The 26469-nt window shown below is 50.5% G+C and overlaps 3 protein-coding genes and 1 long non-coding RNA gene across 5 annotated transcripts in view; all 4 read left to right on the forward strand.

Annotated features, from left to right (window-relative positions):
- The first annotated feature begins 943 nt into the window (after positions 1–943).
- The window catches only part of gins4 (GINS complex subunit 4 (Sld5 homolog)), a 34360-nt gene continuing 8834 nt past the window's right edge, over positions 944–26469 (forward strand). Inside the window, exons 1-7 of the mRNA XM_085971332.1 lie at positions 944–1319; positions 4236–4322; positions 11731–11844; positions 12524–12621; positions 13737–13825; positions 14229–14319; positions 23422–23534. Coding sequence (XP_085827458.1) covers positions 1212–1319; positions 4236–4322; positions 11731–11844; positions 12524–12621; positions 13737–13825; positions 14229–14319; positions 23422–23518 — 684 coding nt within the window. The 5' untranslated portion in view covers positions 944–1211 and the 3' untranslated portion in view covers positions 23519–23534. The remainder of the gene's footprint in view (positions 1320–4235; positions 4323–11730; positions 11845–12523; positions 12622–13736; positions 13826–14228; positions 14320–23421; positions 23535–26469) is intronic.
- Positions 4330–11440, forward strand: LOC147098092 (uncharacterized). Its single transcript, XR_015074267.1, has 2 exons — positions 4330–4447; positions 10966–11440. It is a non-coding gene; the product is annotated as an uncharacterized LOC147098092 (long non-coding RNA).
- LOC147098093 (glycerol-3-phosphate acyltransferase 4) overlaps positions 23517–26469 on the forward strand; it is a 179910-nt gene continuing 176957 nt past the window's right edge. The window contains exon 1 of the mRNA XM_085971325.1: positions 23517–23534. The gene's annotated coding sequence lies outside the window, so the exon portion shown is untranslated. The remainder of the gene's footprint in view (positions 23535–26469) is intronic.
- LOC147098094 (protein phosphatase 1 regulatory subunit 3C-like) overlaps positions 23517–26469 on the forward strand; it is a 57673-nt gene continuing 54720 nt past the window's right edge. For both annotated transcript variants that reach the window (XM_085971326.1, XM_085971331.1), the window contains exon 1: positions 23517–23534. The gene's annotated coding sequence lies outside the window, so the exon portion shown is untranslated. The remainder of the gene's footprint in view (positions 23535–26469) is intronic.

The raw sequence follows: 26469 nt of genomic DNA on the forward strand, positions 1-26469 counted from the left end.
TCAAGGGGCAGTGGTTAGACTCTCGCTTGTTGGAGATAGTCATTGCCTGGCACTTGTGTGGCGCGAATGTTACCTGCCACTTATCAGCCCAAGTCTGAACATTGTCCAGATCTTGTTGCATGCGGGCATGGACTGCTTCATTATCTGAGGAGTTGTGAATGGTGCTGAACACTGTGCAATCATCAGCGAACATCCCTATTTCTGACTTTATGTTGGAGGGAAGGTCTTTGATGAAGCAGCTGAAGATGGTTGGGGCCGAGGACCCTGCCCTGAGAAACTCCTGCAGCGATGTCCTGGGGCTGTGATGATTGACCTTCAACCACCACAACCATCTTCCTTTGTGCTAGGTATGACTCCAGCCAGTGCAGAGTTTTCCCCCCTGATTCCCAATGACTTCAGTTTTACTAGGGCTCCTTGATGCCACACTTGGTAAAATGTTGCCTTGATGTCAAGGCCAGTCACTCTCACCTCATCTCTGGAATTCAGCTCCTTTGTCCATGTTTGGACCAAGGCTGTAATGAGGTTGGGAACCGAGTGGTCTTGGCCGAACCCAAACTAGTGAGCAGGTTTTTGGTGAGTAAGTGCCGCTTGATAGCACTGTCGATGACACGTTCCATCACTTTGCTGATGATTGAGAGTAGACTGATGGGGCGGTAATTGGCCGGGTTGGATTTGTCCTGCTTTTTGAGGACAAGACATAGCTGGGCAGTTTCCACATTGTTGGATAGATGCCAGTGTTGTAACTGTACTGGAACAGCTTGGTTACATGACAGGCGCTATATAAATGCAAGCTGCTGCTGCTGCAATTTGAAGTCTTTACCCTGTTGCAATGAGCTCGCCTGGCAGGCTGCTGCTTCCGCCTTTAACAAACATGGCGCTCGCTTCAAATTGGCACGGCCGCCGTGCGTGGCGAGGTGACGTCACGAGCGTGTGTGACGGTGGGAGATTTCAGCGCCCGATTCCACCGGAGAGCGAAGGGGCGGCCCCGGGTCTGAGACCCAGTCCCTATCCCAGCATCACCCGGAGCCCCGGGCCTCAGACCCAGTCCCTATCCCAGCATCACCCGGAGCCCCGGGCCTCAGACCCAGTCCCTATCCCAGCATCACCCGGAGCCCCGGGCCTCAGACCCAGTCCCTATCCCAGCATCACCCGGAGCCCCGGGCCTCAGACCCAGTCCCTATCCCAGCATCACCCGGAGCTGAGACCCAGTCATGGCCGCGGAGGGGGAGCAGGAGGAGGATGCCGACCTGTTCGATGAGACAAATGATGAGAATGAGGAGATTCTCACCCCGGCACAGCTCATCGGCAAACTGGAGGAGGTGAGACCCGACCCCCCCCAACCCCAAGCCCCCCAATATCTCCCCCACCTCACCCCGAGCCCCCCAATATCTCCCCCCACCCCCGAGCCCCCCAATATCTTCCCCACCCGCCCCCGAGCCCCCCAATATCACCCCCACCCGCCCCGAGCCCCCCAATATCTCCCCCACCCGCCCCGAGCCCCCCAATATCTCCCCCCACCCCCGAGCCCCCCAATATCTCCCACACCCGCCCCGAGCCCCCCAATATCTCCCCCCCCCCCCCCGAGTCCCCCCAATATCTCCCCCCCCGAGTCCCCCCAATATCTCCCCCCCCCGAGCCCCCCAATATCTCTCCCCCCCCCCCATCTCCCCACCCCGAGCCCCCCCAATATCCCCACCCCGAGCCCCCCCAATATCCCCCCCAGAGCCCCCCCATAACTCCCCCCCCGAGCCCCCCCAATATCTCCCCCCCGAGCCCCCCCCAATATCTCCCCCCCGAGCCCCCCCAATATCTCCCCCCCCCCCCCGAGCCCCCCCAATATCTCCCCCCCCCCGAGCCCCCCAATATCTCCCCCCCCCCGAGCCCCGCCAATATCTCCCCCCCCGAGCCCCGCCAATATCTCCCCCCCCCCCCCGAGCCCCGCCAATATCTCCCCCCCCCCCCCCGAGCCCCGCCAATATCTCCCCCCCCCCGAGCCCCCCCAATATCTCCCCCCCCCCCCGAGCCCCCCCAATATCTCCCCCCCCCCGAGCCCCCCCAATATCTCCCCCCCCCCGAGCCCCCCAATATCTCCCCCCTCGAGCCCCCCAATATCTCCCCCCCCGAGCCCCCCCAATATCTCCCCCCCCCGAGCCCCCCCGAGCCCCCCCAATATCTCCCCCCCCGAGCCCCCCCAATATCTCCCCCCCCGAGCCCCCCCAATATCTCCCCCCCCCGAGCCCCCCCAATATCTCCCCCCCCCCGAGCCCCCCCAATATCTCCCCCCGAGCCCCCCCAATATCTCCCCCCGAGCCCCCCCAATATCTCCCCCCAAGCCCCCCCAATATCTCCCCCCCGAGCCCCCCAATATCGCCCCCCCAAATATCTCCCACCGCCCCCCCCGAACCCCCCAATATCTCCCCCCCCCCGAGCCTCCCCAATATCTCCCCCCCCCCCCGAGCCCCCCCAATATCTCCCCCCCCCCCCGAGCCCCCCCAATATCTCCCCCCCGAGCCCCCCCAATATCTCCCCCCCGAGCCCCCCCAATATCTCCCCCCCCCGAGCCCCCCCAATATCTCCCCCCCCGAGCCCCCCCCAATATCTCCCCCCCCCCGAGCCACACCAATATCGAGCCCCCCAAGCCCCCCAATATCTCCCCCCCCGAGCCCCCCAATATCTCCCACCCCCCCTGAGCCCCCCAATATCTTCCCCCCCCCCCCGAGCTCCCCAATATCTCTTGCCCCCCCGAGCCCCCCCAATATCTCTTTTCCCCACCCCCCCGAGCCCCCCCAATATCTCTTCCCCCCGAGCCCCCCCAATATCTCTTCCCCGAGCCCCCCCAATATCTCTTCCCCCGAGCCCCCCCAATATCTCCCCCCCCCCCCCCCCAACATCCCCCCCCCCAAACATCCCCCCCCCCCCAACATCCCCCCCCCCCCCCCCAACATCCCCCCTGCTTCAGGCCCCCCCATATGCTCCCCGGGACCCTGTACTCTGCTGGGGAATGTTGCCCCGGGACACTGTACTGTGCTGGGGAATGTTGCCCCGGGACACTGTACTGTGCTGGGGAATGTTGCCGCGGGACCCTGTACTGTGCTGGGGAATGTTGCCGCGGGACCCTGTACTGTGCTGGGGAATGTTATTCCCGGGACCCTGTACTGTGCTGGGGAATGTTATTCCCGGGACCCTGTACTGTGCTGGGGAATGTTGCCCCGGGACCCTGTACTGTGCTGGGGAATGTTATTCCCGGGACCCTGTACTGTGCTGGGGAATGTTGCCCCGGGACCCTGTACTGTGCTGGGGAATGTTACCCCCGGGACCCTGTACTGTTCTGGGGAATGTTACCCCCGGGACCCTGTAATGTGCTGGGGAATGTTACCCCCGGGACCCTGTACTGTTCTGGGGAATGTTGCCCCGGGACCCTGTACTGTGCTGGGGAATGTTGCCCCGGGACCCTGTACTGTTCTGGGGAATGTTACCCCCGGGACCCTGTAATGTGCTGGGGAATGTTGCCCCGGGACCCTGTACCTTTCTGGGGAGTGTTGCCCCGGGACCCTGTACTGTGCTGGGGAATGTTGCCCCGGGACCCTGTACTGTGCTGGGGAGTGTTGCCCCGGGACCCTGTACTGTGCTGGGGAATGTTGCCCCGGGACCCTGTACTGTGCTGGGGAATGTTGCCCCGGGACCCTGTACTGTGCTGGGGAATGTTAACCCGGGACCCTGTACTGTCCTGGGGAATGTTAACCTGGCACACCTCACGGTTCTCAATCACTTTCACTGATTAGTGGATGTGTCATCATGAGTCTGCTTGTTTGGTGGTGCCCTCGTTAACCTGTCATTTATCCTCACACAGGGCTGTGTGAGTGATTTATTTCGGGCATGTGGGTGACATTGGGCTAGCCAGCCTCAGTTGTCCATCCTTGGTGCTCTGAGAATATCGGGTGAGCTTTCTTAAATAGGGATTGGGCCAGTTCAGAGGGCATCAAGAGCCATGCCAGTAGTGGGACTGGAGTCGGGAGTGGGCCAGACCCGGAGTGGCTCCTACCTCTCCTGAAAATGCACCAGTTCGTTCCATGACATTCCGGCAACTTTCCTGATCACCTTTGCCTGGTTCCAGTCTACAAATGTCCAGATTTTAGTTTATTTATTTGAAAGTCAACTTGAACGCGAGGCGGTTGGGTTGCTCGTCTGGTACCCTAACCACTACTACCGTGTCTGTCTTTGTCTTCTCCACGCAGGCCTGGCTGAATGAGAAGTTTTCTCCTGACCTTCTCGAAAATAAAGCTGAAATTGTGGAGTGTGTAATGGAACAGCTGGATCACATGGTAACAATATGGTCATTTATTAGGGTAGAGTGGGCGATATCAGTTCAATGCACAATTGAGATTGCAATTGAAGGCCACAGAAAGGATCTCTGGTCTCCCCACTTGGATTAAACGGAATGATAAAGGTTGGTGCAATATTGGTGTTTGGCCAACATGTCACCAATACATCTAGTCAATGATTTATGCTGTTGTGTTCGCTCTCGTGCTAACTCTTAGTACCGTATGGTTCAAAGGGCAAGGGTCACTCTCTGGTACTTCGTGTCTGGCTGTCCTTCCTGTGTCATCTGATGAGCTGCGTGTAGGCGGGCTATTAAACCATGGGAGGGAACTATTTCCTGTGGCAGAAGGGTCGGTAACCAGAGGACACAGATTTAAGGTAATTGGCAAAAGAACCAAAGCCGACACGAGGAGCCATTTTTTAACGCAGCGAGTTGTTGTGATCTGGAATGCGCTGCCTGAAAGGGCGGTGGAAGCAGATTCAATAGTAATTTTCAAAAGGGAATTAGATATATACTTGAAAAGGAAACATTTTCAGAGGTGTGGGGAAAGAGCAGGGGGGAGTGGGACTAATTGGAGAGCTCTTTTAAAGAGCCCGCACGATGGATGGCCGCCTCCTGCGCTGTGCCATTCGATGAAATTCTGATCTGTGCGCTTTTTAAAAAATTTGATTCCATTTTCACAAAAGAAACAGCCGTTATGAGTGCTAAAATACTGTAACAGCCTCTCCTAAATAACCGCCCTGCTGAGGGAGCCCTGACCTTGCAAGAAGAAGGAGCAATGATGTCAGTCTGGTGAAAGAAAGGAAGACTTGCATTTTGAAAGCGCTTTTCACGACCACCGGTCGTCCCAAAGCGCTTTACAGCCAACGAAGTACTTTCTGAAGAGTAGTCACGGTTGTAATGTAGGAAATGGTGGTTAGAATTTGCACACACAATGAAAACCTTGGAGGGTTGAAAGATGGTGGAACATTATTCAAAGTTTTGTTAATTGGGACCACAAATTTACATCACATTAGATGAATTATAACATTATACAGCTAGAACAGTAGACAAACTCGAATGCATACTAAACATATGGAGCACAGCCAGGACTGGCTGCCCGTGTAACATAGAGACATAGGAGCAGGAGTAGGCCCTTCGAGCCTGCTCCGCCATTCAACGAGATCATGGCTGATCATCCAAACCCTAGCACCCGGTCCCTACACTGACAGCCACCCCACCCAAGCCCTATCCTCGTTACCCCGTAACCCCACATAGTTAATCCCCCCTAACACTAGCAAAAACAGTGGAGAGCAAGACACTGGGTTGTGGCCTGGATTCTGCAGATCTCAGACAGGCCACAAGGGAGAGCAATGGCCCGGATCCTGCGGTCAGCGGCCAATGAACGGCTACACTTTCACTTGCCCAGAGGCACTTTGGGCTTTGGCACTGGAACTTGCAGCCATTAGGAAGCCAAAACAGCGTGGCGCCCTCTACAGGGGACCTGGGACCGGTGTGAACAGGGCAAGCAACGGTGTGTCACACAATCATTGGCCCAGAAATTCGGGTCGGGGGCTTCCCGCGGGTGCAAGCCCCCGATCTGCACTTACCTAGCGCGCCGGCCGTTGAGCTGTAGGGCCCCGTGGAATTCCGATCCGGGGCCTCCTCCAAATGCTGGCGCGCAGTGCTTGCGTATCCCAGGGGCGCAGTTAGTTAGATGCGTCCCCTGGGATCATGTGGGCCATGGGCAGCCAATCGGAGCAGGGAATGTTCCATTCATAAGATCGACAGGAAGACCTGTCAAGACTTATAAATACTACGGCCCCAAAATAGCACTAAATCTTCAAATAAATTTTTGGAAAAATCACATTTTTAAAATAAACTATAAATTACATGAAATAACTATTTTAAACAATAATTTAAATTTTTGAAAAAAATAGTTTTATTTTCTAACGGGGCTAAAATTAAACTTAGCTTGCTTTAAAGTATTTAAAAATAATAAACCTGTGGGAAAAATGTTTTAATTTTAATTAATTCATCACTTACCTTATAAAAAGCAGGCCTTACGCCTGCTTTTTATATTTCTAAATTCTGCAGGCTTACCCTCCCGGGAAAACCTGTTTTAAAAAAATTAAAAAAAAGTTTGATGCGCACGCGCAGCCTCTCCTGCGCACGTGTTCGACCTCTGAACCCCTGCTTTCAGGGGAACGGAACTGCCGGTTTCCCGCACATGCGCAGTGCATGCAGGAAACAGGCACTTCCATCGGGCCTACAGGTGAGTACCCCGTGCGTACTCACCCGTGGAGACCCGAATTTCTGGGCTCGTGTGTTTGAATGCCGAGTCTCTCGGCGAGGTACCGGTGTCGCAAAGCTTGTGGAGGAGCAGGACATCTCGGACCACAACTTCCACATTTCTGCGTTTAACTGGCCATGTGCGGTCACCAGAAGTTGCTGTCCGATTTAACAGTAAACAGTGATTGCCTCACCGTTACTTTATCGCTAAATCTGGGCCATTATTTACATCAAGTGTAGTCTGTTTTGCTCACGTCCTAGTGGCTGTATACAGGACAGCAATAATAATGAAATGGCAACTTGAAGTGGATAAAAATTGGTGCACTGATAATATTTTGCTCCTGTGTATCTAAAACAAAAACAGGATTTTGTATAAAAAGACGTCACTCCCCAGTTGGTAAATACACTGCTTGCTGTGCTCAAACACACAGATTAGAAAATCCAAGGTTTGATCCGCAATCGTTGCTGATAATCCGCACCGCCTCATAATGTGCACCATCAGCACGGTGGCATAGTGGTTAGCACTGTTGCCTCACAGCGCCAGGGACCCGGGTTCAAATCCGGCCTCAGGTGACTGTCTGTGTGGAGTTTGCACATTCTCCCCGTGTTTGCGTGGGTTTGCTCCGGTTTCCTCCCACAGTCCAAAGATGTGCGGGTTAGGTTGATTGGCCATGATAAAAAATTGGCCCTTAGTGTTAGGGGGGATTAAATACGTGGGGTTACGGGGATAGGGCTTGGGTGGGATGGCTGTCGGTGTAGGGAGCGGGTGCTAGGGTTTGGATGATCAGCCATGATCTCATTGAATGGCGGAGCAGGCTCGAAGGGCCGAATGGCCTCCTCCTGCTCCTAGTTTCTGTGTTTCTACCCTTTGGTTCAGATGTTAAACTCTGGCCTGTCCAGCTGGATGTTAAAATTTGAAGAAGGCTGCAGAGTTCGTTTAGTGCCCTGACTAACATTCCTCCCTCAACCAACACCACGCAAAACCGATTAACTGGTCGTGTATCTCATTGCTGTTCCTTGGTGCTTAGTGCCCGGCCCAACGCATTTATAAAAAAATAAGAGATGAACCGATATGAGTGTGGCTCAGTGAGTAGCACCCTCGCCTCTGAGTCAGAAGGTCGTGGGTTCAAGTCCCACGCCAGAGACTTGCACGCAATCAAGGCCGACGCTCCCAGTGCGGTGCTGAGGGAGTGCTGCACTGTCGGAGGTGCCGTCTTTCGGATGAGACGTTAAATCCGAGGCCCCGTCTGCTCTCTCAGGTGGACGTAAAAGATCCCATGGCGCTAATTCGAAGAAGAGCAGGGGGAGTTATCCCCGGTGTCCTGGGGCCAATATTTACCCCTCAACCCACATCACTAAAAGCAGCTTATCTGGTCATTATCACATTGCTGTTTGTGGGAGCTTGCTGTGTGCAAATTGGCTGCTGCGTTTCACTTCAAAAAGTACTTCATTGGCTGTAAAGCGCTTTGGGACGTCCGGTGATTGTGAAAGGTGCTATAGAAATGCAAGTCTTTCTTATATTTATATATAAATGCAGATATAAGGGATTAGAAACATCGAATGGTTACAGCACAGAAGGAGGCCATTCGGCCTGTCGAGCCCGTGCCAGCTCTCGGCAAGAACAATTCAGCTAGTCTCACTCCCCTGCCTTTTCCCCGTAGCCCTGCAAAATTTTTTCCTTCAGGTACTTATCCAACTCCCTTTTGAAAGATAAGATTGAATCTGCCTCCACCACCCTTTCAGGCAGCGCATTCCAGATCTTAACCACTCGCTGCGTAAAAAAGTTTTTCCTCATGTCGTCTTTGGTTCTTTTGCCAATCACCTTAAATCTGTGTCCTCTGGTTCTTGACCCTTCCGCCAATGGGAACAGTTTCTCTCTATCTACTCTGTCTAGACCCCTCGTGATTTTGAACACCTCTATCAAATCTTCTCTCAATCTTCTCTGCTCCAAGGAGAACAACCCCAGCTCCTCCAGTCTATCCACGTACCTGAAGTCCCTCATCCCTGGAATCATTCTCGTAAATCTCCTCTGCACCCTCTCTAAGGCCTTCACATCTCTCCTAAGTGCGGTGCCCAGAATTGGACACAATACTCCAGTTGAGGCCAAACCAGTGTTTTATAAAGCTTCATCATACCGCCCATTATTTGTACTCTATGCCTCTATTTATGAAGCCCAGGATCCCGTATGCTTTTTTAACCACTTTCTCAACCTGCCCTGCCACCTTCAACGATTTGTACACATATACCCCAAGTCTCTCTGTTCGTGCACCCCCTTTAGAATTGTACCCTTTAGTTTATATGGCCTCTCCTCATTCTTCCTATCACTTCGCACTTTTCTGCATTAAATTGCATCTGCCACAAGTCATAAGAACATAAGAAATAGGAGTAGGAGTCGGCCATTTGGCCCCTTGAGCCTGCTCCGCCATTCAATAAGATCATGGCTGATCTACCTCAACTCCACTCTTCTACCTGATCCCCATATCCCTTGATTCCCTTAATATCCAAAAATCTATCGCTCTCTGTCTTGAATATACTCAATGACTGAGCCTCCACAGCCCTCTGGGGTAGAGAATACCAACGATACACCACCCTCTGAGTGAAGAAATTTCTGCTCATCTCAGTCCTAAATGGCCGACCCTTTATTCTGAGACTGTGACCCCTGGTTCTAGACTCCCCAGCCAGGGGAAACATCCTCCCTGCATCTACCCTGTCAAGCCCTGTAAGAATTTTGTATGTTTCAATGAGATCACCTCTCATTCTTCTAAACTCCAGAGAATATAGGCCTAGTCTACTCCATCTCTCCTCATAGGACAATCCCCCATCCCAGGAACCAGTCTGGTGAACCCTCGTTGCACTCCCTCTATGGCAAGTACAGGAAACTTTTTTATCCGACACCGATGGGACCAGCGTGGTGCCGGTTTATCAAAAAGTCCGGATTACAGAGAGGTATAGTAAAAGGTACGAGAGCCCAGTACATGGCCACAGATCCAGGAACGGCCACTAATATGAAGTAAAACTTAACCGGCAAAATTCAGGAGTAGGTTCAGGTAAGAGATTTCCGGTTATTTTGGTGCCGGTAAATCGAGAGTTTCCTTTATATCCTTCCTTAGGTAAGGAGACCAAAACTGTACACAATGCTCCAGGTGTGGTCTCACCAGGGCCCTATATAATTGCAGTAAGACGTCTTTACTCTTATACTCAAATCCTCTTGTAATAAAGGCCAACATACCATTTGCTTTCCTAATTGCTTGATGTACCTGCATGTTAACTTTCAGTGATTGGTGTACAAGGACACCCAGGTCCCTCTGAACACCAACATTTCCCAATCTCTCACCATTTAAAAAATACTCTGCTTTTCTATTTTTCCTACCAAAGTGGATAACTTCACATTTCTCTGCATTATATTCCAAATTCGATATTGGGAAAATTGAAGTCCCCATTATCTCTAATCTACAGTTCTTGCACCTCTCTGTAATTTCCCTGCAAATTTGCTCCTCTATATCCTTCCCACTAGTTGGTGGCCTATAGAATAAACCTAGTAGTGTAATGGCACCTCCTATTATTTCTTAACTCAAACCAAATAGATTCTGTCCTTGACCCGTCCAGGACATCCTCTCTCTTCAGCACTGTAACATTCTCCTTAACCAATACTGCCACATCACCTCCTTTCTTTCCTTATCCTAATATAGACTGGGATAGTAATAGTGAAAAGGGCAGAGAGGGGGAAGAATTTCTGAAGTGTGTTCAGGAGAACTTTCTTCCGACCCAAGGAAGCGTGTTAAATAAAGTTGGTGAGCTGCAGGTGCAAACCACACACATGCACTGTGAACCTATCTTAGACCTTCTTCTATTCTCTCTTAGTCTGACCCCACCTAATACCGTACTATTTCGTACTCTAGTGCTATCTGTCTCTCCCAAACCTTTATGCACTTTGTTTCTCCTTTCTAATGCTACATCCTGGTGCCCACCCCCCTGCCAAATTAGTTTAAACCCTCCCCAACAGCACCAGCAAACCCTCCTCCCTCCCCGTCCCCCGTGAGGACATTGGTGCTAGCTCTGTTGAGCTGCAACCTGTTCGGCCTGTACAGGTCTCACCTCCCCCAGAACTGGTCCCAATGTCCCAGGAATCTGAAGCCCTTCCTCCTGCAACATCTCTCCAGCCACGCATTGATCTGCTCTATCTTCCTATTTCTATACTCACTAGCTCGTGGAACCAGGAGCAATCCAGAGATTACTACCTTTTTGAGGTCCTGCTTTTTAATCTCTTTCCTAGCTCTCTAAAATCTGCCTGCAGAACCTCATCCCTCTTCCTACCTATGTCGTTGGTACCGATATGGGCCACCACCTCTGACTGTTCACCCTTCCTCCCTCAGAATGTTCTGCAGCCGTTCAGTGACATCCTTGACCCTGGCACCAGGGAGGCAACATACCATCCTGGAATCACGTCTGTGGCTGCAGAAACGCATAGAGAACATCTACCAGAAACGCTGTTTACGGAGGTCACTGACCATCATCAAAGACCCTACCCACCCCAGCCACAGTCTGTTCGCCCTCCTGCCATCTGGGAGACGCTACAGATGCATTAGCACCCGAACGACCAGATTTAGGAACAGCTTCTTTCCCAGGGCTGTCATCCTACTGAACTCCACAAATAAACTCTAAAGCCTGCACATCTGCCAATGCACTTTATTATGGTTATGTTTATGTTAATGTATTACAAGCCAAATGAATGTTGAATGTTTAAATGTCTTAATCTAAATGTACACTCTCGGGAGCCGCAAGCCTACATTTCGTTGTACTGCACTTGTGCACTAACAGTGACAATAAAGTTGATTATTATGATTATGATACTATTGAATGGCCTACCACTATTGCTTTCCCGATCTTTCTCCTCCCCCTGGTACAGCTGAGCCAACCGTGGTGCCGTGGACTTGGCTCTGGCTGTACTCCCCAGAGGAACCATCGCCCTCCCCATTGGAGAGCGAGATGCACTCAGGACTCCTGTACTACCTGCCTGGTCCTCTTTGTCTGTCTGGCGGTCACCCATTTCCTCTCTGCCTGCACACCCTTACTTTGTGGTGGGAGACTAATGCTACATTGACCTTTTCCGTGTGTTGGTTTTTTAATGCGATTCACAGGAGCAGAATCTGCAGCGAGCCAGGAAAGGAGACCTGAAAGTCACCATTCACCGAATGGAGATGGAGAGGATTCGCTACATCCTCAGCAGCTACTTGAGGTCACGGCTACAAAAGGTACAGAATTCATGCCTCCGGTTCCTCAACATGAAATGTTTTTACGCTGCGAACAGGATCAGAGTGGGAACATGCGGGAAGAGTAGTACGGGCGGTAGGACAAAATCCGGTATGGCTGCCTTGGTTTGTGGAATTGATTGGTGTGTGGTGAACAAATGACTGGCTATGATGAGGTTAGTATGCCCAGTGAGCAGTGCATTTTTATTCTACAATCAAGCATCTCTATATTCTTTGCCAAAAACGAATGGGAAATACAGGAAACTTTCTGGTATCCGGCACTGACGGGACCGAGCTGTTGCTGTTCCATCAAAACTGCCGTATAAACCAGCGCTAATGTTAAAACATACGGAGCTCCGTATGAAACAACAAACCCTGTTGCTCAGTCGGCCGCAGCTTAAAAGCGTCTCTGTAGCTAAGCAACAGCTTCAGCTAGACGCTTGGGAGCCACGACTGGGGGGGAAAAAAGCAACGAGAAGTAAAAAAATTATAGGAAACGGCTCCTGAATTTTGCCGGTAGATAGAGCTTTCCGGACATTTAACCTCCGGTTAAACGAAAGTTTCCTGTAGATCGATTGTTCTTGCATTCTGATCGTCATGATTTGCCTGAAAAATTACTTTGATTTTTAAAATGCTCAGAGAGCAAATACATTGTGCTTTTTTTTTTCTTTCCAATTTCTAGATCGAGAAGTTTTTCCCTCACATCTTGGAGAAAGAGAAGTCCCGTCTTGAGGAAGACCCTTCCTATTTATCTCCGCAAGAAGTGGCTTTTGCAAAAGAGTGAGTACTGTCAGAGCAAATGAAAGAAGCCAGCATATATTTTACAAGCACCGGTGTCTCCCAGGATGTCCTCAATTGGAGCTTTCAAGACTGGGATTGATAGATTTTCGCTGGGTAAGGGTATCGAGGAATAGAGAGCAAAGGCGGGAGAATGGAGTTGAGGTACAGACCACACATAATCTCATTGAATGACGGAGCAGGGTCGAGGGGCTGAATGGCCTCCTCCTGTTCCTATGAATGAAATCTTGTAACTCTCGGTCAAAGGAACAGCGACGTATTCGTCTTTCCCTGGCTTCACCAGTGGCTATTGCTGATACAGTTCTGGACGTCCCGGGTTTGTTTCCCCAGTCTGTGACGTTAACTGAGCTCAGTCCGGAGAGTGGTTGATACGTAGAGTTTGCCTCTGGGTTCCCGGGTGAGGAAAGGGGAAAAATCCACCGCGGTTCCCGCTCCTGATCGATCCCGCTCCAGATCCACGAGGTTTACTAAGGTGACACTGGGGAGGAGACGCTTTGTTTATGAGGAGAAACTTGGGCTGATTTCACCAGAACAGGAACAGTTAAGAGGGGATTTCTAAGGTGATTGAAATTAGGAATTTTGATGACATAAATGCCAAGGAACTATTTTCACTAGGCAGTTACTAAATTTAAGATCATCACTAAATGAATGGAAAGCTTAAGAGAATTTTCCAATGCAGAGCGGTTGGGAATTGAACTTGTCCTATTGCGTTGGAAGCAGAATTCATAATAGCTTCTAAAAGGGAAAGGTATAAATATCAGAACAAGAGAATAATTAAGCGGGTGCGTGGTAGTAACGAAGGAATCGGAAGGGACTGCTCTTTCAGAGAACCAGCACAGGAACGATGGGCCAAGTGGCTTCCTGCGCTGTAGAACTGTTACGATTCTGAGTTACTGAAGGGCTATTGGTTCCCTTGGAGCCACACCACAGTGAGAGTCATAATCTTGGCTGGAGGAGTGGAACATTTGCTCCTAAGTTAGGAACAGATTGCTGGCCTGCTCTGGAAACTAACACATGCCACAAATGACTTGTACAAGTTGCTTATTGAAGGTGATCCTGCCTCACTGACCTGCTGCGCCAATTTGTTTGCTTTGAAGATACACGGCAAATTGTGAGGCACACCTGAAGAACCTTGCCCTGAAACACATGCCTCCTAATTTACAAGCGTTGGACCTCTTAAAAGCTGGTGAGTGGTTTTCTATTGTAGAGCCTGCCGAGTTCTGAACTAAAATGTTCTAATTGAAAGAAGGGTTATGTGTCGTGGGAAGGAGTCATTTTAATAGAAATGATTAATTTCATGTAGCTCCAATCCTGTCTTGGGGGAGTTGTGTTTGCTTCTACCGTCAGCTATTTGGGATCTCCTCACTTCAGGGAGCCATTGAGGTATTGTCTACTGAATGTTTTCCCTGCAACGCTGTCTTGTTGATATTTTCAAGAAACTCTTTAATTCATATTGTCCTGCTGCCGTTGGACTCTGTGCTCCGTGGTGCATGCTTGTCTAGATGCTGTTCAGTGAGCCTTTTGTGTAATTGTGGTTAGCTTTTGCTGTTGTTTTTTTCGAATTGAACTTGTTCATTTTTCTGCCGCAGTTCCCAAACCCAACCTGGATTCTTTTGTCTTTCTACGAGTGAAGGAAAAGCAGGAAAACATACTTGTGGAACCCGAGAGCGAGGATCAGAGGTAGGAGAAGTGGAGCTGAATCTGCGGCCTTCCATCTTGAGATACTGACTTGCCGTTAGGTAGAATTTGGTAAAACAAGCAATATGCAAGCTGGTTTTAGAATTGGAGTGACTGTAAATGGCTGTACCAACGTCAGCAAGCAATGAAGGCCATGACAGTCCCAGACGCTGACTTCTGTTGGGTGCTGCGGTCAATCACTGATCACTATCTCTGACAGCTGTCTGTCAAGGGCATCCATGCTGATACTGGGTGAGAAGAGGGTTGGGTTAAAGTACGAGACGAAAAGACTTGCGTGTGTACAGGAAACTCTCTATTATCCAGCATCAACGGGACCGGCGTGGTGCCGGTTTATCAAAAAGTCCGGATTACAGAGAGGTATAGTTAAAAGGTACGAGAGCTCCGTACACAGCAACAAATCCAGGCTTCCCTGTTGCTTAGCAACATGTGCAGGAACTCCGGCCACAGACCAAGTGTCCCTGTTGCTTAGCAACAAGTGTAGGAGCCCCAGTTACGCAGCCACAGATCCAGGAACGGCCACTAATATGAAGTAAAACTTACCTGAACCTACTCCTGAATTTTGCCGGTTAACAGAGATTTCCGGTTATTTAGGTGCCGGTAAATCGAGAGTTTCCTGGATAGCACTTTGTCATGTGTCTCCGAAACATCTCAAAAGTGCTTCAGATACAATACTGTTATCTCGGCAATGCAGCATCCATTTTGTGCATAACGAAATCCCACAAACCGCACGGTGACATGTGGCCTATTAATTGGCTCTGGGTGGGTTGAGGGAGAACGTGGCTAAGACATCCTGCTCTTTTTAGAATTGTGTCTTGGAATCTTCAACATCCACCTAAACTGCTTGAACAGGTAAACCGGGCTTGGGTTTAATATCTCATCCGAGGGACAGCGCCACTGACAATTCAGCAGAGTGCCAACCAAATAGCCTGTCAATGAGTCGGACTCGCACATGAAGATTAGTTGCTGTGACAGATATGGGAGTTGTTTTTACCCAGAGAATTGTACCCTAACTCCAGTCAGTATCTTTGGGCAAAAGCTAGGGAATGAAACTGTGGTGTTTGCTTCTGTCTCTCTGATGGAAATGGACCCCAGACTTGTACTGCTTCACTTCACCCTGAACACTTGCTCTGTATCTAATCCGATCCGCACCTGACTTGGGCATACTTGATGGGAAAGAGGGAGCTTTACGTTGCATCTAACTTCAGCCTCGCTAATCTATAACAGCTTGGTGCAGACACTGGGTGCAAAACATTGCCAAGTGTCCTTTTTATTTACGATATCCTTGGCGATTGTATTCCCTTGTATTTTAAATCCTGCTCTAGTTTCTGTCTAACCCCGATAGGAGTGACCTAGAAGTTTTTTCTAATGGTGAATCTTCTAAACTAGATTTGAGGAAAAAAATGTTATCAGTAATTGTGAATATTAATTGTTACCGAGACACAAAGACAGAGCTGCGGTGGTGGGATTTGAACTTGTGTCTCTGGATTACTGGTCCAATAACATGACCACTATACCACCATACTGTTTCCCTGTTTCACCTCTGCTTGCCCCAAATGTGTGATTCTGTGGAATGGCAGATCAAATCTTTGTCTCACCAATTTTGTGGATTTGCATGCTAGAGTGCTATTTTTTTTTTTTTTACAAAGGTTATTAACAATTAGTCTGTACTCCCTGGGTCAGGTACAGTGGCTGACGTGATTGCGAGTCAGTCGTGTCTGATCTTGTGCCGCTCTGGGACTGGGCGGTAGGCACAGTTTCAGTGTTGTCTTGCTGCTTGACAGCACTTCTGAATTAACAGGGCTGTTTTCGGTCTTACAGGTTCTGCATGGTGGAGAATCAATTTTTCCATTTACCTCCAATTCTCTTCCCCCTCCCCCCCCAAAGAGGTCACTGGCGCCTGCTGTGTTTTAGTTCCACGGGTGCCTGTCAGTGTTCCTGTTGAGCTGCTGCGCAGCGGTCTGAAGAGGTCCTGCACAGGCCGCTCACTGGCTTTTAAATGGAAAAACCACGCATGTGCAAAAATTTGAATGGGCCGCACAGCCTGTTAAAGGAGTTGCTCTCCCCCCACCCCCCCAAATTAGAGAACATTGGTGCCTGTAGACCACTAGTGTCTTGCCTAGCTGACCAATCTTAAAGTGTGAATCTGGACAATGCAGCTGGCTAATCAACTGTGGAGGGCATCACCGCTGTGCTCAATCCTGAATTCACTTGGCATCCTCACACTTCCCAGCAGGGTCACTAGTTAGTCATCAGGAGTGAGACCCTTGGCTGAATTGCTTTCCATCTCTGGCATTGGAACCCTGAGGCCCCTGACACCCTTACACTGCCAAGACTGAGGTCAGCCACCTCGGCACAGAGGGATCATCACCCTGCTGTGCATAGGGAGTTCATTTTAGAAAGGATTAGCATGGCTGCTTGTTAATGGTTGAATTCTAATCGTCTTTATGCTGTGACTGGGTTCGAAGCTGTACAACTCCCTTCATCGCCAACATTGAGATTGAATAGTAATGGAATCTGCGTTGAAGGGAGACTTTTTTTTAAACACACTTTGTGAAGGCAGTGACCATGTATTCTGCAACATTAGTAGGATCTGAACTTTGTATTGGCGACATCCTGCACGGTGATCTCTGGAATCTGGACATGCTGGGCTGTTGCTTCAGAGCAGTTTGTCCCCTCCCCTCGGGGAGCCTTTAACGAGTATGAAGCCTTTCTTTGGCTGTGACCATTGGTTAGACGTGCTGTGCTGGGTGCGCTGAGTCAAGGGACTGGCGGTAAGAAGACACAGAAAAGCTGGCAGTGCAGTGCCATGAAATCTCAGGTGGTGATTTCTGATCACGGTAAGTGCTGAGCTTTGAGCGAGGCTTTTGAAATACAGACTAAGATTGAGAATAAAGATCATGAAGACTAACTCCTACTCATTGCAAGAGAAATGCAAGGAGAATTGTCCAACCCACCTTAAACCTTCCACTCCCAGAGAAAAAGGGAAAGCCTTCAAATTAAAGCAAAGTGTAGAACATGCAACAGGCCAATCAATATCTGGAAAGAGGAAAGACAGGCTAATGACCGTTGTCAGATCTGGTTCTACCGAAAGATCTCCACCCAAAGCATTATTCTGGCCACGAATTTAATTCAGGAGGCAGCTTGGAGTCGGGTCGCGTGGTGGGCGGGTCCGGACCCGCTGCCGGCTGTATCCGATCCCCAGCTGAGATTTTTGTTTATTAATTGGTCCCTTAAGTTGAGTGGTGTGCGCTGGCCGGTCCAATGACTGGGATCGGGTCTGTTGGTCGCCGCCGATGACATATTCGTGCGAATGTTTTTAAGGGCCCCACGCAGCCTCGGCCTTTAATTTCTTGATTCTGCTGGTGTCTGAATGTGGCAAGTCCACAATGAGTGCATCGAAACCTATGGCTGCACCGTGCTTCACTGAGGACTCCCTCCAAGCTCTTGTGGAGGGAGTTAGAGGGCGCAGGGAGATTCTGTTCCCCCCCGATGGCCGGAGGAAGCCTCCTCAGCAAACCAAGGCAGCTTGGCTGCGCATTGCTGAGGAGGTCAGCACAAGGTCCGTTTGTTCACGCACCTGGATCCAGTGCAGGAAACGGTTTAATGATCTTCTGCGATCATCAAAAGTGAGTATCACATCACACTTACCTTCAATCTGCTTCGCTTCTCTTCTCATCACCAGCACTCTGCTTTGTAAGCCTGCTCCTCCACATCCCACCTTACCCTCACTTCCCTTGCACCCTTACCTATCCATCTCTCTCTCTGTACTGAATCACTTCACCATCTGCCAACGCACCCCTCAGACTCGCTCTCACGGTTATGCATTGACAACAACCAACAACGCACAGGGAGCTAGCTTCCTCTTGGCACCTCACTCCATCTTGGTCTCCCTCTAAGCTTCTATGTTATGGATTCTTCACACTCACTCCATCACTCTGGCTGAAACTCCACTTGTTTCCCTCCTTGCAGGAAAGATAGCCCACAATAAGAGGGAGAGCGCGAAGACAGGAGGAGGCCCACCAACCCTGGCGACATTGACAAGTGCTGAGGAGGCTGCGCACGAGATCGTCGGAGGTGGCGAGGATCTGGAAGTGGGCGATGGAGAGACGGGCGCACTAGATGAAGCTGGTGACAGAATAGAGTTTCATCCCTTTCATTTACATTTAATGATTGACTGCAATGGCATATGATATTCATAGAGATTCGCTTTGTATCATCTGCAGAAAAGGATGTGTCTGCTACCTCAAAATTAGATGTCTAACTCATGCCTTTATTCTCCCACAGGACCCTCGAGCGCCCCCCTCCCCACTGTCCAGGGTGAACAGCCAGACGACGACTCAGAGGAACCTGCAGCGTCACCAGGACTCAGCGCACCCAGCACCAGCGCAGAAACGCACAAGTCGGCAGAGCCCTCGTGACTTAGAGTAGTGTTGTCACCTGGTGCATCACAAGTGAGCATCAGCAGATGGTGGAGACAGCGACAGCAGTGGAGAGTCCTCGTCGGAGGTCGCAGGACTCTCCTAGCTCTGCTCAGCTGCATGCAGACGCTGTGCCTCGGGCCATCCAGAAAGAGAGCGGTGCTGGAACTCCAGGAACAAGTGCAGGAGTCTGTGAGGGTTTGCATCCAGGGTAACTGCGAGTGTGGAGAGAATGGAGGAGTCCATCTCTAACATGAGCACTGCCTTTGTGGAGGTAATGGTGCATGAACGTTCCGCCTTGGAGAGGGTGGCAACCGCCATGGAGGACATAGGTCATCAGGCTAACGAAAACATGGTGACTCTTCAAAATAGATTGTCAGCTATGGAGGAGAGATGGGCTTCCATTTTGGAGAGACACCAGAGCTTCATGCACGTCCTTGTTATGAGGACTGCCAGTACAGATGGAGGTCCTCATGGCCCCCCTGATGTGCAGCAAGGTGCTCTCCAGCCACTTGCTAGCACTGAAGTGTGGCTGACCCAAGAGAGGGACGTTGGCGGCAGGCAACAAGGAAGTGTGGGCTCCTCTCCAAGTGCTCACACGACCATGCCACTGCGGAGCCCTCGCTCACAGACCCACATTGCACATCCAACTGAGATGGCCGTCTCAGCCCAAGCACAGCCACAGGAAGAGCAAACTGGAGGAGCCCTCTCAGGCTCCCAAACCCAGAGGACGCCCGCCAAAGACGTCTAAGCAGGCGCAGCCTCAAAGTCAGCAAAGTGCCTCTACATCTGCTGAAGCCATAGGGGAAGCACCACGTAGAAGCATGCGTAAGGGGATAAAGCACAATTAGTCACAAGGGGAGTCACTTGGGTGTTTTGTTCTGTTGTATTTTGTTCTGTTTAATATTTTGCATTGTCAAGCTTTTGTGAATGTAGTAAACAAAAGTTATGGCAAACAGTTGAAAGTCTGGCTTATGTGATCTGGGAAATGGAAATTACACATTGAGGCCTCAGGATGACTTGGATTTGTAATGATGATGCTGAGAGTGATAGGAAAGCACCGTTTATTGGAGAGATGATGTATGGTGTTCTAAGAATGTCGTCCACACATTCATAGCCATAAGCTAGCCACCTGTGGCTGAAGCGTAAGCTTACGTGAATCTGGCATGGATGAGTGCATCCCTTGCGTGACGGCCAGCAATGTGCTCGAGTGCTGCTGCTTTGGCCACATCTGGCCCCCCAAGGCGTGCCTCCTCCTCCCCCTCCTCTTCCGAGGATGCTCTGCTGAGCCACTTGTTCCTCAGGGAGCGCTAAGCCACGCTGCTGTGCGATGAGCCACTTGTTCCTCGGAGCGCTAAGCCACGCTGCTGTGTGATGTAGTCAAGATGGCGGCCGAGACGGTCCGGTGCTAAGCGCGCTCTCCCTGCTTCGGGCGGCCCACTCGCCGCTCGCTCCCGCAACAAGAGCGAAGTGTTCGGCGAGTCGGGCGCAGGCAGCGCAGCGCAACCAGCAGCAGCAGCAGCCACGACGACCCGCTAGAGCACATCGGCCAGCAGCTCCTCGGCGGGAAGGCATTCCGACTGGGAGGAGGGGAGTCGAGCATGGCGGCCAGAAGCCGGACCGTGAGCGGGAGAAGCAGACCCCGGGCCATCGGACCGTGGAGCCGGTGAGGAGGAGGCCGCGGCGACCGGAGCATTTACATCCCGACGATGTGTTCGGCGAGTCGGGCGGAGGCAGCGCAACGATTAGCAGCCACGACGACCCACTACAGCACGTCGGCCGGCAGCTTCTTGGCGGGAAGCTCGCAGTCCGACTGGGAGGAGGGGAGCCGGGCATGGTGGCCAGAGCGGGAGAAGCAGGCCACCACACGTGGAGCCGGAAACAGTGAGGAGGAGGCCGCGGTGACGAGGAGGACGGAGCGGCCGAGGGACATCGTGCTCCCACTGCCACTGGATGCCATTGAATTGACTTTCTGAACACGGCGCTGTAAGAATAGCTGACGTGTCCCTACGGGGAGTAAGCATTCCATTGTACTAGTTACATATGGCAAATAAAATTGAATTGAATTGTGCAGGGCACAGCAGACAACGATGATTGTGGACATCGTGGCTGGTGCATACCGCAGGGCTCCAGCAGACCTGTCGAGGCGTTGGAATCGCATTTGGAGAAAGCCGAATGTTTGCTCTATGATGCATCTGGTGGAAATGTGGCTCACATTGTACCGCACCTCAGCCTCATTTGATGGCCTCCTCATCGGTGTCATGAGCCACTTCTTCAGGGGATAGCCCTTGTCGCCAAGTAGCCATCTGGAAAGTTGGGTTGGCGGATTGAAGAGCTGAGGCACAATAGACTGGCGCAGGATGAAGGAGTCATGGCAACTGCCAGGGTACTTGGCACAAACATGCATGATGATGTTTCTGTAGTTACACACCAGCTGGATGTTAAGAGTGGATTGACAAATACAGCTGGGTTGTGTTAAGTTCCTCGGAGTCCACATCACGGAAGACCTCTCCTGGTCCCTCAACACCTCCTCTCTGGTGAAGAAGGCCCAGCAGCGCCTATATTTCTTGAGGAGGCTGAAGGGATGTAATCTGTCACACCGAATCCTCTCTAACTTCTACCGCTGCACAATAGAGAGCATCCTGACAAACTGTATCATGGTATGGTACGGCAGCTGTAGCTCCCATGACCGGAAAGCCCTGCAGCGGGTAGTCAAAACTGCCCAACGCATTACCGGCACCCGGCTACCGACCATAGAACATATATATCAGAAACGCTGCCTACGGAGGGCACGGTCCATCATCAAAGACCCTACCCACCCCAGCCACAGTCTGTTCGCCCTCCTACCATCTGGAAGACGCTACAGATGCATTCGCACCCGTACGACCAGATTTAGGAACAGCTTCTTTCCCAGGGCTGTCATCCTACTGAACTCCACAAATAAACACTAAAGCCTGCACATCTGCCGATGCACTTTATTATGGTCATATTTATGCTAATATATATGTACAAATGTATGTTGAAATGTTTGTGTCCTAATCCAAATTGTACACTCTCGGGAGCCGCAAGCCTACATTTCGTTGTACTGCACTTGTGCACTAACAATGACAATAAAAGTTGATTTGATTTGATTTGATGGGGTGCCCTAATGGCCACATATGTGTAGTCTATGATGCCCTGCACCCTTGGGAAGCCTGCCATATTTGTAAAGCCAACTGCACGTGAAGTTACACTTGCTTCATCCGTAGAGAAGTGGATGTAATGTGCGCCTTTGCAAAGACGGCATCGGTAACCTGCGTGATGCAGGCGTGTGCGGCCGACTGGGAGATGCCGCTGATGTCTGCAGCTGATCCCTGGAAGGAGCCCGAAGCAAAGAGGTTGAGTGCGGTGGTGACTTTGACAGCCACTGGTAAGGAATGTCTACATGCTCCTCTGGGTTCCAGGTGTTGGTGCAGCATTGCGCAGATGTCCGCGACTACCTCTCGTGGAAGTCTCAGCTTCCTTTGGCACTGCTGCTCACTCATGTTGAGGAAGCTCATCCTATGCCTGTAAACCCTGTGTTGGGGTTAACTCCTGCGACGAGGTGCAGGTCTGTGCTGACGCCCTCTGCCCTGTGCAGCATCAGGTGGCTGAGGAGAAGGTTGGCGCTCCTGCTGTTGGTGCTGCTGCTGTGCCTGATTGCACTGCTGCTGCGGCTGCTCTTCCTCCGAATCTGACGACCAGGATGAGAGGATATAAATGGTTCCCATACCGCTGGTATATATCTCAGTGGAGGAATGGAGGCTGTGTGCGCTCAGACAGAGTGGCCAGAGGGTATTCCAAGGAAGTCACACAGCAGATGGATTTCAGCCTCAACACTCACAAGATTAGTTGAGCTGCTAAATGTCTCCCAAACCTCAAACCACTAAGTTGTGGCACGTGAAAGAATGAGAGTTTGCAGGACCGCTTTTAAGCTGTTCGAGCAGCTGTCGGCAATTCGGGTTCTCGCTCAACCCGGCTCGATTCACCAGATGTGTTTTAATGAAGGCGGGGCAGCATGTTGAAAAACCTCCAAAATCAAATCAGCCATTTAAAATCAGATTATCCAGGCAGTTAATGTCGGGTCAAGTTCGGGAGCGGCTGTCCCGACACTTCCCAAAGTCACGTGGAGGCGGGTTTGCAGCCCGCCCCCAATTTCTCCGATTTTCGCGACAGACCCGCCTCTAAACCCGCCCCCCGCCAGAGGAATAAAATTTGCGGCCTCTGTCTATCCTCTCTTCGACCTGATCGACCTGCTGTGGCCTAGCTTTTACTGCTTTAGTTCTTGAACTCCCTGATCCTGATGGTCCTTCAACCAGATTGTTCCCGTCTGACCCTGTGTATGATCAAAAAAAACAAACGCAGGCTAAGAAAGTCTAAAGGCAGCAATGCCATTTTGCTCAATAGCAAGCACTGCCTCCTACTGATAATGATTCAGTTAGTTGTACTGAAAGAGCACCACCCCTTCAGAACATGCCCAGTCTGTTGCTTCTGAGTTGGAGTGTTTACATTTGGAGAGAGAAGACTGTTGTGGACAGGTGGAGTAGGGTTTGATGCTCTTGCGCAGAGCAAACTGTAAGCAGGGTTTGTCTGCACATGGGAATCCCTGTGGCCACTAGGATCTCTAAATCTTGTATTTTTTTCCCAGGGAGTACACTGTTGATTTGGAGGAGGGATCCCAACACTTGATGCGATACAAAACGATTGCTCCTCTTGTGGCCATTGGTGCCGTACAGCTAATATAAATGGAGATCCGGAGAGGTAAGATGATGTGGCTTTGAGGCGTGTCAAGTACCTCACTCCTGAAACGATGGCTTGAAGTTACTTGGCTGGCAATGTGCAGATGCATGCAGAATGTCACCATTGCAATCCCCAGCGCGCACACTGGTGTGAAGTTGTATCTGTGGCAGATGACGTATGGTGTGGGGAAATGTGAGGTTATTCACTTTGGTAGGAAGAATAGAAAATGTTTTTAAACGGTGAGAAGCTATTAAACGTTGGTTTTCAGTGGGATTTGGGTGTCCTTGTACATGAAACACAGAAAGTTAACATGCAGGTACAGCAAGCAATTAGGAAGGTAAATGGCATGTTGGCCTTTATTGCAAGGGGGTTGGAGTATAAGAGTAAGGAAGTCTTGCTCCAATTGTACAGGGCCTTGGTGAGACCACACCTGGAGCACCGTGCACAGTTTTGGTCTCCTTACCTAAGGAAGGATTTATTTGCCTTAGAGGAAGTGCAACAAAGGTTCACTAGATTGATTCCTGGGATGAGAGGGCTGTCCTATGAAGAGAGGTTGAGTGGAATGGGCCTATACTCTCTGGAGTTTAGAAGAATGAAAGGTGATCTCATTGAAACGTATAAAATTCTGAGAGGGCTTGACAGGGTAGATGCTGAGTGGTTGTTTCCCCTGGCTGGAGAGTCTCGAACCCGGTGGCTATAAAGGCTATCATTCCATTAGCCTTTTTGATTATTTTTTGTACCTGACCACAGCATTTTAGTACATGGACCCCATAATCTCTGAACCTTCACTGTTCCGAGAATGTCACCATTTAAAAAGAAAAGTACTCTGATCTATCCTTTTTTGGTTCAAAATGGATGACCTCACACTTGCCTTCAAATTGAAATCCATCTGCCACAGTTTTGCCCACTCACTCAATTTATCAGTGTCTCTTGTAATTGTATGCTCCCGTCTACACTGCCTACTATACCACCAACCTTGGCGTCATCGGCAAACTTGGCTATATGGCTCTCTATTGTGTTATGTAAGTCATTAATAAATATAAGAAGTCACACAACACCAGGTTATAGTCCAACAGCTTTATTTGAAATCACAAGCTTTCGGAGCGCTGCTCCTTCTTCAGGTGAAGTGGAGAAATGCATAAAGACACAGCTTATATAGTCAGAGAATCATGTCAGATGTTTACAGGTAACCTTTCCAACTGCCATTTATCGCACCTCGGCAGAGAGATAATCACAGCAGTCAAAGGTGTGAATGGTGTCCAAACAGGTCAGTCAGGGAAACATTACATCAAAGAACAATGAGGTGGGGTCACAAGGGGTCAGATATTGCAGATGCTGGGGTCTGTATGAAAAACAAAAAAACAGACAAAAAACATTTTTTTTTTTTTTTTTGGCTGGAAATCACAGCAGGTCCGGCCGCATCTGTGTAGAGAGAACAAGCCAATGTCGACTCGAGTCTGGATGACCCTGCATCAGGTGGGGTTACATGTAGCGTGACATGAACCCAAGATCTCGGTTGAGGCCGTCAAAGACGGACACCTCAGCACTTCACTCTACCGCAAGCCCACGGACAACCTCACGATGCTTCACTTCTCCAGCTTCCACCCTAACCACGTTAAAGAAGCCATCCCCTATGGACAAGCCCTGCGAATACACAGGATCTGCTCAGACGAGGAGGAACGCGATGGACACCTACAGACACTGAAAGACGCCCTTGTAAGAACGGGATGTGACGCTCGACTCGTCGATCGACAGTTCCGACGGGCCACAGCGAAAAATCGCATAGACCTCCTCAGAAGACAAAAACGGGACACAACCAACAGAGTACCCTTCGTCGTCCAGTACTTCCCCGGAGTGGAGAAACTACGCCATGTTCTTCGCAGCGTTCAACATGTCATCGATGACGACGAACACCTCGCTAAGGCAATCCCCACGCCTCCACTACTCGCTTTCAAACAGCCGCCTAACCTCAAACAGACCATCGTTCGCAGCAAATTACCCAGCCTTCAGGAGAACAGCGACCACGACACCACACAACCCTGCCACAGCAACCTCTGCAAGACATGCCAGATCATCAACACAGATACCATCATCACACGTGAGGACACCACCCACCAGGTACATGGTACATACTCATGTGACTCGGCCAATGTTGTCTACCTCACGATGCAGGAAAGGATGCCCCGGAGCATGGTACATCGGCGAGACCATGCAGACACTGCGACAACGGATGAACGGACACCGCGCAACAATCACCAGGCAGGAGTGTTCCCTCCCAGTCGGGGAACACTTCAGCAGTCAAGGACATTCAGCCTCCGATCCTCGGGTAAGCATTCTCCAAGGTGGCCTTCGAGACACACGACAACGCAAAATCGTCGAGCAGAAACTGATAGCCAAGTTCCGCACCCATGAGGACGGCCTCAACCGAGATCTTGGGTTCATGTCACGCTACATGTAACCCCACCTGATGCAGGGTCATCCAGACTCGAGTCGACATTGGCTTGTTCTCTCTACACAGATGCGGCCGGACCTGCTGTGATTTCCAGCCAAAAAAAAAAAAATGTTTTTTGTCTTTTTTTGTTTTTCATAGACCCCAGCATCTGCAATATTTGACCCCTTGTGACCCCACCTCATTGTTCTTTGATGTAATGTTTCCCTGACTGACCTGTTTGGACACCATTCACACCTTTGACTGCTGTGATTATCTCTCTGCCGAGGTGTGATAAATGGCAGTTGGAAAGGTTACCTGTAAACATCTGACATTCTCTGACTATATAAGCTGTGTCTTTATGCATTTCTCCACTTCACCTGAAGAAGGAGCAGCGCTCCGAAAGCTTGTGATTTCAAATAAAGCTGTTGGACTATAACCTGGTGTTGTGTGACTTCTTACATTTGTCCACCCCAGTCCAACTCCGGCATCTCCACACCATTAATAAATATAATGAGTAGTTGAAGC

This window comes from Somniosus microcephalus, chromosome 30 (genome assembly GCF_052327205.1).
Source record: "Somniosus microcephalus isolate GS21.2 chromosome 30, FLI_Smic_1.0, whole genome shotgun sequence".
Classification (NCBI taxonomy): domain Eukaryota; kingdom Metazoa; phylum Chordata; class Chondrichthyes; order Squaliformes; family Somniosidae; genus Somniosus; species Somniosus microcephalus.